This window comes from Ictidomys tridecemlineatus, chromosome 5 (genome assembly GCF_052094955.1).
Source record: "Ictidomys tridecemlineatus isolate mIctTri1 chromosome 5, mIctTri1.hap1, whole genome shotgun sequence".
NCBI lineage: Eukaryota > Metazoa > Chordata > Mammalia > Rodentia > Sciuridae > Ictidomys > Ictidomys tridecemlineatus.
Window position 1 is genome coordinate 152,843,113 of NC_135481.1, and position 12,047 is coordinate 152,855,159.

Here is a 12,047-nt window from a genome sequence, read left to right on the forward strand (position 1 = left end):
CAGTCACACACTAATAAACACTGAAAATGACTCCAACAAATGACATTTCATTCACAGTCCTTTCTCAGGTCTCACATGGGTTAACAGCCCTTAAGTCTTGGCATAAAAGCCCTCATGCCTGCTGCCTTGGTTTGAACATATCAAAGGGGGAATTATTTTGTCTTTACCTTTGCTGCTTTCTGGAGGGCAATGGGTGAGGAAACAGAAACATTCCTGATTTCTACATATGGGGTGTGAAGGTTAACCATTTTGCTCAACTGTTTTACTTCCTGTTCTCCCTTTTTAAGAATATGGAGATAATTTAGGGATACTCCAAACTTCTTCCCTTACTTCCCAATTAGAGGCATGTGGTCATCCTCCACTATGGCCATGAGTGAGTCTCTAAGTTTGCATTTGGTTTCTGCTGAACAAGGAGTTGCATCTCCCACCTACAGCAGTTTTTATTCCACAGATTAGAGAAGGCATTGGTTTGTGCCCCTGGAACCCTGATCTCAGGGTGCCAACTTACATAAAAAAGGTGACAAGCCCAGGCTTGGGCACCTTACTGGGAGTATCAGATCTTCCCTAGGACTCTGGACTTGGACAAAGAGACTGTAGTTACTGAGGGTGGAATTCTGGAAAGGGGAAGTAGTGAAGAGTTGAGTTCATGCTTGTTTGCCATGGACATCTCCAAGCAAGAATCCTACTCTAAATCAGCCCAGAAGTAGAGAAGGGAAGAGAGCTGGGTGTTAACTGTCTTAGCACACTATTAATAAATAAGTAAGGACTTAAGGACTTTAGAAAACCTGTTGAAATAATGATCATTACCAACTTCACCCTTGCAAAAGGGTGAAATTTCCTATTAATAATGGTCACCAATTGGGAAATCTTGGGTTTCCTAATCTGTTTCGGTAGATACAAACTTCTTCCACATAGCCTTCCGGATGAACCAATACTGCTTGGGTCAATTCCTATCCTAAAAGACATTATATCACCTGAATCACATGTCTCTTTATTATTGAGAGTCCAAGAAACATTGAACTTGTATTACAAGTGTGTGTAAGTTTGTTTAGCCAAAGAAAAAAAGAACGGTAATCATCAAAATGGAAATGGTATGTTGCTTTCAAGCAATTGTTTCTAGGACATGATTAATGAGTGACTTATGCCCATCTTGAAGTCAGCATTGAGGGAACAATGAGGATGGTGAATTTACTTTACAAAACATAACAAATATGGATACCACACCCTGGTAGACGCCAGCTGCTAAAATGTCTTTCCTATTCAGTGCCTCTTCCTACTGAGTCTGGGTTGACTTATGAATCCTCCCTAATAGGGCAATTAAGGTAATTTTCCCAGTCAGCCTATTTTTAATCCTTACCTCTAACCCACCTGCTTCTCATGGGGGCAGACATACATATATTCAGTGTGCCAGTTCTGCCCTGCCCATGCCTGCAAACCATTGTCAGCTCTGTTGGTTTCTGCTGAACAGTCCATGGGCCACAGGATCCTGTTCTCTAACACAAAACATCAGGCCAGGCTTGGGCACCTTACTGGGAGTATCAGATCTTCCCTAGACTCTGGATTTGGACAAAGAGACTGTAGTTATTGGGGGTGGAATTCTGGAAAGGAGAAGTAATGAAGAGTTAAGTTTGAGTTCATACTCCTTTGCCATTAACATCTCCAAGCAGAGGATGCCAACATTCAGATAGGATGTACTCAGGGGCAGCACAAATTGCTCCACTGAAAGTGGTTTGAGATGTACAGGGACTGTTTTCCTCAGTGAACAAGTAGCCTATAGGTAGGTGGTTGCTGGAAGTGAGTCTATAGCACCCACTGACTTGGGCTTTTCTCCTCTCACTGTGTTTCTGCCCCAAAGGAGGGGGCAGAGTCCGTCCCATTTGACTTTTGTATCAGAAAAAGTCAAAAGAACTTCCAGATTGCTGTTTTCATTTCATGGCCAGAACCCTGCCTGTGGCTACCTTACTTCATCAAATGGCAAAGTGACAACCTGTCTTTTCCAGTTATACAGTGGAGGGGAGTCAATCTAACAGAAGGGTTTGCCAAGGAAGCATGGAGAGGGTGCAGAGGCAAGACAACTGGAGGCAGGAGGTGGTGGTGAGGAGAGTAACTTTGTTCCTTGTTCTATGAGGTATCCCAAATCCTTTCAAGAAATTCTCTCTCTCTATATATATATATCTGAATGCATATGGGAATTTAATACAGGGGTGTTCTACTACTGAGCTATAACTCCAACCCTTTTTATTTTGAGACAGGGTCTCACCATGTTGCCCAAGGTGGTCTCAAACTCCTGGGCTCAAGTGATCCTCCTGCCTCAGCCTCTGAATGACTAGGACTATAGATGATCACCACCATGTTGTAAGTTGGCTCTTGTATGTGTCTGAATCTGGCAACCACATGATGTCTAAGATGCTCTCTCTGCTGTATATTAGCTCTTCTATGCTCTCTAACTTCACAGTCTTTAGTCTCCCACCTTGAAAACCAGTTTGAAGCCAGTTTCCTATGATGACACAACTTGCCTTGAAAACTTTTCTCAAGGTAGCTGTTCTTCTTCCTGCTTTCCTGAACTTGTGGGTAGAGAGGAGGGCTCAGCCCACTTCTTGCCCTTCTTTGCCCATTTAAGACTATTCTTCCTTGATCTCAGTAATCTTGAAGTCTAACCCTGATCATCACCTCCTTGTTTATCAACTCTGAGACTCCCACTCTTCCTTCTTAGCCTGTCTCTTGTCCTTCCCTAAACCCCTGACACCTGCTCACTATAATCTTAGTTATTCAAGACTTGATGCAGAGGTCACTTCCTCCAAGAGGCTTTCTATAATCATTCCCACCTAATGGCACTTGTTCTCCCTCGAGGCCCACTGTAGTTCTGTAGCAGTGCTTTATAAGGGCTATTATGCTTTTTATCTACTCTCCAAGATTATAATGGCCATGCAGGTTGGGTCACCTTAGTTCCCTTTGTCATAGCACTTGGCACTTGGCAGGCTTTCCAGAGATATCTGTGCAAAGAATTGAAACAGCATGGGATTGTGGAAAAGTGCTGGATTAGAAGTCAGGCTTATTTATAGTTTTAGCTCCAAGGCACACTGTTGGCTGCCTGCCCAGTGTCATGTGCTCCTTCTTCCTTGCTGGCAAAGTCCTTATTTTGTTAAGACAAATGCTGTCCCGTGGGCCAGCGTTTCAATGGAAGTGAGCCTCATGTTGAGTCCAGGTGTGGAATGGCCTAACCTATTGATTTTCTCTTTTGGGGGGATACTAGGGATTAAATCCAGGGGTGCTCTACTACTGAGCTACATCCCAGTCTTTTTTATTTTTTAATTTTTTTGAGGCAAGATCTAAGTTGCTCAGTCCAGGTTGGCCTTGAACTTGTAATCCTCAGCCTCCAGAGGAGCTGTATTACAAGCATGTGCCACCACCCTTGACACCAACCAGCTCAACCAATAGCTAGTGGTTCTCAACCAAAAGCTATTTTGTCCCTTGGGGGACATTTGGCATTTAAATTTTTTAAAATATTTATTAGTTTTAGGTGGACGCAATATCTTTATTTTATTTTTAAGTGATACTGAGGATCGTGCTAGCCTCTTGCATGCTAGATGAGCACTCTACCACTGAGCCACAAACCCAACCCTGACATTTTTGATTATTGAGCTAGCTTTCTGTCATCCTAACAAATGCTTGAGAAAATCAGCAAACCACTTGCCTCATGGTAGGGATACAAAAAGAGAAAGAAGTAGAGGCTGGGGCTATCCCCTTCAAGGACTTGCTCCCAGTGATCTTAAGGCCTCCCATTAGGAACCAACTTTTAAACGTTCCACTGCCTCCCAATATTGATTCAAGCTGGGGACCAAGCCTTTAACATATAGATCTATGGGGTTCTAGATCTAAACAATAGCACACAATGAGGTGGGATGCTAGTGCATGGAAGCCACTGATGCTGTTAATATCCCACAATAGACAGGACAGGTCTCCTTCCACCTCCCCAATAAAGGATTATCTAGTTCAAAATGCTAATAGTGCTTAAGTTGAGAAACTTGATGTGACCATTCATCATGGTCCTATCCCTCTGCCAATAACTAGCAAGATGAGAAAGCAAAGTTGATCTGGTTGGCAACTAGGTTGGAGGGTAGGGTAGGGGGACTGAAAACTGAAACAAGATACAACAAGCAAAGTGGACTTTGGTATGACTTGAAAACAGAGAAACTACTAAGGTGTGCTGTTCAACATAAAAATGATCTCAGATTATTTTAAAACCAAGTCATTAGGAACCATGTGCTCTGAGATAAGACCATGAGTTCATTTCCCAGTAACTCTACATGGACTCATGTGTTCCAGAGATAAGACCTTTGGCTCCTCCATTCACTCTCCTAGTTTATGAATGCTGACAAGACTATGAATAAGTCAAGCCCCGAAGCCCCATGAGTACCTCACTTTTGAGAATCCCCCCAGTCCTCTGATGCATTTCTTTGCCATTGAATTTTCAACAAACCCAACTTATTATTCATATATTTTTTTGGTGGATGTGTTCCTGGTTGTTTATGGTCAGTGGACTGATTCCACTGTGTGTGGAATACAAATAACTTCAATGTAATAGGCTTATGGCTATAGTCAGGGCATGTTCAAAGTACTCTGGAAACAAAAAGGATGATGTTTACTTGGGAAATTGAGGTAAGGATCATCTTCAACAATGATATGTGAAGTGGGCTCTGAATGAAAAGAATGGTAGTCTGGAGAGGTGAAAAAATATGTATGACAAGGAAGAATAAATAGTAAGTGAAGAGTGGCAGGGAATTCTGAGTGTGTGCACCAGGGAATGCAGGGCAGGAAGGATAATCTAAACAGGAGGAAGAGATCAGATCATATAGCACTTTGTTAAAACACCATCCCTGACATATTAACTCTACTGGCTGCTTTTGATGACATGGAATGAAGTAAAATGCTGCCAATGTCTGAGATCTCTACCAAATGGAATTTGTGTTAAGAACTCTTCACTTCCCACAAGCTGGCTCTAACTCTGAATGAATACTGAACATTCACATGGAATTCTAGTGTCACCTAGTGCTGAAAAGGAAAACGTCATGTTTGTTTCATGTTTGTTGCTCTACGCCTAATTTTGAACATGTTTTCCCAGAGACGGGTTCCTAGTGCACTTGTTAACAAGACTTGGTTCCCACTGTTTGAAAATCCCTCACCCTGTTTTTCCCTCCAAATTCTATTCATTTTTTAATCTCTTCACCTGTCAAATACTTTCACAAGATCAAAGTCATCTCCTTTAAAGCAATTACTATGTTTAAAATTTTGTACTTACTTGAATAACCTGATTAAAGTCATCTGTCCTATTAGTTTAATTTCTATTAGTGAGGGACCTTATCTGTGGCTTGCTCAACATCATCTTTCAATACCAAGAAATGCCCTGGCTCAATATAATACTGTGGATAAATTAATGCTTCATGTTTTCTTTGTAATTTGCACTAATTTCTATTTGTACCCTGCCTCAAGGGTAACCCTTATAGAACCTTTATCAATTATCGGTTGTAACCTTCACAAGAACACCTAACAATCAATACCTGATATTAAGCAAAGAAAAACATTTTCTAGTCTAGATTTTCCCATTAACCAGATCAGTTCAGAAAAGATGAAATAATTTTTAGGGGTTATTGCTCTCCAAGCACATGAACAAGTTGTCTTTTACGCTGCCTTTAAGAACCCAGTCTTTGTCGTTTAATAAAACAGTGTCTTCCTCCATTCGGACAAAACCCGCCGACACTTCAGTCCAGCACTTGCTGAAGTGCATAGAGATTATTAGTGTGGCCTCACATTCAGAAACTAGTTGAAGGGAAGGCGGAAAGCGCTACGGCTGGTCCGGGCGGGACGATTTCGGCCCCCAGCGTCCAGGGTCGCAGAGACCAAGGCGGGTCAAAGTCTCCACAGGCCTTTATAGTGCGCTGGGCCCCGCGCGCCGACAGCCCGAAAACACGCCGACAGCCAAAGAGCTAAGCCTACTCTGGCGGCCGGATTGGTCGTCGGATTTACGTCATTTCCGTGCGCCACGGGGCGGGGACTACGGGGGCCAAGGGGCGGAGCGAGCTGGCCTCTGAGCCCAAGCTGCCTTAGTGCTACGGGTGGCAGTGGACGAGGTGGCGCGGCCGTATCATGAGCGAGGCGGACGGGCTGCGGCAGCGCCGGCCCCTGCGGCCGCAGGTAGTCACGGATGATGGCCCGGCTCCGGAGGCTAAGGACGGCAGGTAGGCCGGACCTCTAGACCTGGCGCGAGAACCGGGGCAGAGAGGACCGGGGTGACCCTCCTGGGCAACACCGACTGCTCTAACCGCGACCGCGTAAATGCCATGCTAAGCACGTTGCAAGAACTCTGATTTAATCCCCACGCAAAACTCGTTTTAAAGAGGAGGAAAGAGGCTCCGACAAAACCGATGCAGGTGCCAGTTCCTTCAGACTTGAGGTGCAACGTGCGCCCAGTCGACTCTCCGGGTCCTCGCGCAGCACCTGTCCCTTTTTGGCCCGGTCTTCGGAGAGGCTGCATCCTCTCTTTCCTTCATTTCATTTCCCGGTTCGTGCTGTCTTTATTGTTAGCTCACCTGACAGCCGTCCGGTCACGGCCCTGCGTCTTTCTGTTCCTTTGCACCCACTTTCCCGAAGGAAAATCTGAAAAGATGCCTGAGTTCCATTTCGTGATCCAGCAAAGAGTTGCCTTCTACACCTGCTCTTCTGCACCTGTCCCCCATCACGCTGCATGAACTGCGGTTCTCCTATACAAGAAGTTATATGATAGGCATTTTTTTTTTTTTGGTGGGAATTCAGCCTTGCAAGTTTTCCTGATGGGGATGGAAAAGCAAAGGAAACTGTAGTTGCTGATCCCTAAAAAATCTCAGGCTTCGTGTTTTTATTCCTTTTCTGATTTTCCAGAATTTGAGTATGTTGTGTTTTGTTAGCTGATGCATGATCCTTAAACATAGCATTTGGTTTGAATACTTAAAATTCACTTTTCAGTTTTATGTCCTGAGTTTCATAATTTTATAATTTTTAATTTCTAGGGAGAAACAAGAGACTCCATAGACCAAGTTGTTCAACCCATTCTGGGTTGCCTTTCCCTCGGGTTTCCAAGTTCTTTCAGTGCTATAACTAGGACAAGTTTGTTGCCCTGCTTACTGAGGATATTGTAAATTAATTGGCTGCTGATGACTGATGAGTTTTTTAGAATGGACATGCAAGCATTGGTCAAACTTTACTACAAAAACTATGAAAATAAGGCACTTTACACGAGAAATGAAAGAGCAGTTGGCTCTGATGAGGTGCAGTGTGTTGAAATGAAAAGTGGGCATACAGTACTCTAGGGCACTTTTTTAATGGGCCCAACCCTCAGGATGGCTGCTCTGCCATTCCTGCCCCCAGAGCAGAGGGGCAGACTTAATTAAATTGTTTGTTCAGATTCTCTGTGGGGGATTTCTTCCTTAGTGACAAGGTAAATTATATGTTCTAAAGTCATCTTCTGCCACCTGATCTTTTCCAGTATGCCTTTTACATCTGTGTTTAAGATATTTTCTTGATGGCCATGAACAATTGTTCTTATTTTCCTATATTTTTATCTCTCTCTTATTTATTGATCCCTTGACTGTATATATGTAATGGTTTCTTTCAAAGTGAGTTTTTGTCACCATCCTTTCTTTCTACATTTATTATTATGACATTATAGCTAATTTTCTTATTTTTTTTGTCTGAAGTTATATATTTTTCATTTCTTTTGGGGTCATTTCTAGTAGTTTGCCTAATTATCCTCTTGACAACCTTAAATGTTGAGGGTTTCAACATACGTCAGGAAAGTCTTGTATGTATGGTGGGTGAAATAAAGAAATCTGAATAAAAGTAGGACAGAAAACTTAGAATAAATGTCACAAAATAAAATCTTGGAAGACATTAATGATAGAAAAAGGGATATTATAGGTTTCTTAGATCTTGGCCTGAAAGGTAGCATTTGTTCTGTTTTGCTGATGAGGTCATTGAAATTTGAGTGAGATGATTTATATAAAGTTACAGTAGAATAGAGTAAAAGGAGAAATGAAAGTGAATGAAGAGGATGAAACTGGCTGTTGGACTGTGATTGAAAAGCACATTTTAAGAATATGCTTTGGAAGTAAGATTTTTGTGCCAAAGCTCTTGAATTTCTGTTTGTAAGCTATAAGGAGAATTTGATTTTTAAATCCTTTTATTCAGTGTGGAACATAAATGAGCTAAGCACTTAACATACCAGTGCAAGCTTTTTTATAATTATTATTTGGCATCAGTTTCCCCACATGCTATAGAAACTTTATTGAAAGAATAATTGCACACTTTGAAAGTATTCCTTCTCTTTAGGAATACAGTTCTGCCTAGGAAGAGTACTGTTTAATATAACTGTTTAGGAGTGAAGAATGAGTACATTGAGAATTTAACATCTGTTTTTCAATAAACTCCTGTAGGCTTTTAGGCTAATTACAAGTGTCTGCTTTTTTTTTAAAAAAAATAATTATGAGTCTCTTCTTTCCATTTGAAGACTGAAGAGTAAGGAAGCAATGTAAAGGAACAGATGGAGCCGTCATAAATTTGTGAATTCAAGAATAGTCAGGAATCTGAAGTTTTCACTTAGTTCTGCCTGTGTGTGTATTTTCCAAATGATTCTTTTAACTTGTCTCTTCTTATTTTTTTTTCAAGGAAAAATGCTGATTCCAGAAGATTTAATTTAAAGGGATGTAAAAAATGAGCAAATTCAAAGTGCAGTCATCTAAAAAGATTGCACTTGTTACTCTTTGACTTTCTCAGGTTCCAGGGATTACCTTGACATTCAAAATTGCTGGGACCTTATGGATTGGGGATGAACAGGTTTTCCACAAAACAAACAAACAAACAAACAACCACATGCTAATTTTTTGGTCTCCCTACACATCAAGATTTCAGTTCACATTTAAAGGCACTGATGTCTGGGCTGCTGAGTTAGAGAACACCTTTCAGATTTGGCTGGTGAAATTTTCAGAGGATTTTGTAAACTGTGTCTAGGCCAGCAGTCACTGTGAAAACACGTTGCATCATTGTGATTATGCTCTTGCCTTAGAGACCATAGAAAATTCCAGGGTGCTTGTGTCCTCAAGGAGGTGAGCATTGCTTCAGGCTCTTCTTGAGAGAATGGGATAAACAAATTGATTTCTCAGACTGCAGCTGGGAAGTAAGTTGCCAGCCTTCCTGGATGTGTCAGTACAAGCAGGGATGTGTGATGCTTTGTCAGTGAAAATGGACAGTGGTAAGTTAGTGTCCAAATTATAATAATGTGGGCACAGAGTCAAAGGGAAACATGGAGAAAAACTGGGGAAATTGTGAACCTTGGACTACAATAAGTGCATTGCCCAGAGCAGGAATAGGACGGTTACAGGAGCCATGTTTGCCTCATTTTTTTTTTTTTTAACAAGCTAGCTCCATTTCAAATGCTCAGTAATATATATACATGGCTAATGGCTACTGTGTTCCATCAGCAATGGATAATGCTGCTCAAGTACTTTTATTTATTTTGAGGCTATTGTTTATAAAACTTGGCCATACAACTTTCTAGTAGAGGTTGGATGATGATTGAGTAGGGGTGAGGAGGTGTTGATGAACTTTCATTGGGAAAGGAGTTGGATAAGGTTAGTGGTGGCCAGCAGCACAGCAAGAACAATTGATAGAAAAAAAAGGGGCTCTCAGCCTGTAGACCTCCCAACTAGAATGTTTAAGTCTTGCATAGGGCTGTCCAAATTATTTTGATGTAGTCCATCCAGGGGCTGCTGCCTTTGGGAGCACTAGACCAGTGAACTCTAAATTCTTCTGCTTTCTATACTCTGTAAATGTAAGGGGTGTCGCTGCTGGATACCTGATAAGGATAGGCAATATGGGACACATGTCATTGTCCCTGGAATTTTGACCATCTTTCTAGCTATAGGCACTGTCATTTTCAATCCTGGCTAGACTTTTTGTTTTGGACATAATTGAGCCTTTTATCATTATTTGAAGGGCCAACAAGATGCTTAAGCAGGTGTCATAATCAGATTATTACATTAAGATTTTTTTTTTTAATGCAAGGTTCAGGGGTTGGATACCCTAGGTTCAATCCCTGGCAAACTCCCACAATTCCTTTAAAAACATATAAAGTTCAGTGTAGTAAAGGAGAAGTATTATGAATCTGAGACAAATGAAAAGAATCTTTTTTGTTAGGTGAGGGGGGAAAGTTGCACATTGGTTGGATTGTCATTATTTGTTGTTATTTTAATGATAATGGTAATGATTTTAATGTTAATGATAGCTATAAGATGAAAGATTACACATTGTGGTTTCCCTTGAGAGGCTAGGATGGGAGGAATACTTATATCAGTTTCCTTTAAAAGACAGGAATATCCTGTTAGATTCTGTATAGAATGTCTTTGAGGTCAGTACTTACAGCCAACAGCCACATTTTCCCTATGCACCTTTGAAAGTGTTTGTGTTAGTCGGTTTTCTTTTGCTGTGACATAATAACTGAGGTAATCAACTTAAAGGAGGAAAGGTTTATTTTGGCTTGTGGTTTCAGTTCATGGTTGTGTGGTTCATTTGTTTTGGGGCCTGTGACTGGTTAGAATATCATGGCAGAAGCATGTGGTTTAGGAAAGCTGACCATCTCATGGCTGGGAAGTAAAGAGAGAGAGCTCACTTTTATAACAAAGCTCCTTTCCTCAAATTCATTAAGCTTGAGTCCATAAGTAGATTCATCCATTCATGAACTCATGCTCCAATCACCTCCCAAAGGCCCCACTTCTGAACATTGGGGACCAAGCCTTCAACATATGAGCTTTGGGGGATATTTAAAATCCCCCAAACTACAACTGTATTTGTCTCAAGTTTTAGACTCTGCTTTTAAAAGAACCACTCTATCAAAAGCCTTTTTGCCATTGTGTTTGTAACCAGCCCCACTTTATTGTATGGATACTTTGTTATTTCCATTATGTTAAAAAACTTTAGGCCACTTCAAGAAAATCACTGCAGTTATAATGTTCCAGCCTCCGGTGTGGCAGTTTGCATAGAAATGTCATTGACTTTTTAAAAAACGTTTTTTAAAATTGAGAAGTAATTCATATATCACAAAATTCACACATTTAAAATATCCAATTTTGTGTTTTTATTTTTAGTATAATCACAGAATTTTCTAACAGTTATTACCATCTAAGTTTGGAATATTTTGATTACTCAACTATTTTTTTTATCAATTAGGGTAAAATTCATATACAGTTAATCATTTTAAACTGTATAATTCAGTGATATTTAGTGTATTCACAACATTGGGAAACTACCAGCTCTATCTAGTTTCAAAACTGTCATCACCCAGTAAAACTTTTTTACTTATTAAGTAATCACTAGGTTGCACTCAGGGGAAGAAGCCACTTCTCCTTTGTACTCAGATGTCTTTCAGTGGATAACTGGATAAAGAAATTTTGGTATATCCATACAACAGAATATTCTTCCACTAGTAAAAGAAACAGTGTACTGATTATATTCTGCAACTTGGATGAACCTGGAAGATGTTACGCTGAGTGAAAGAAGTCAGGTTGCAAAAGGCCATGTATTGTGTGATTCCATTGATCTGAAGTATCTAGAATAGGCACATTGCAGTAAGCGTCCAAAGTTTTCAAATCCCCCTTCAGTGGGCTGTAGGTCTACCTTCTCCTCTTGTCCTTGGCAGGCAGTGTTGCCGATGATGACATAGACCTAGAGTTGGAGCTGGCTCTCACTGGTGTTCTTCCAGTTCTTGCAGTGATCCATGGCTAAGCCCCTGGAGGCTTTCCCCATGTGTTCCCTCATTAGTAAAGCAGGGAGATGCAAAGTTCTGCCTAGTTACCCACATAAAGCACATTGCATGGCGTATTCTTATTTTTATTGTTTTTGTCTTTCCTCTTTTGATGGCTCTTACTCTTCTCCCTGTTGCAGACCTCTTAGGTTGTGTTAGCCTCCTGTCAGTCTGTCTGGTCTTAGTTGATCTGTGCTAATTGGGCATTTTCACGTGTCCT

At 41.0% G+C, this 12,047-nt stretch overlaps 1 protein-coding gene across 2 annotated transcripts in view; it reads left to right on the forward strand.

The window, feature by feature from the left end:
• The first annotated feature begins 6,050 nt into the window (after window positions 1-6,050).
• Apmap (adipocyte plasma membrane associated protein) overlaps window positions 6,051-12,047 on the forward strand; it is a 35,811-nt gene continuing 29,814 nt past the window's right edge. For both annotated transcript variants that reach the window (XM_005334590.5, XM_021732728.3), the window contains exon 1: window positions 6,051-6,236. In XM_005334590.5, the coding sequence (XP_005334647.1) occupies window positions 6,145-6,236 (92 nt within the window). In that variant the 5' untranslated portion in view covers window positions 6,051-6,144. The remainder of the gene's footprint in view (window positions 6,237-12,047) is intronic.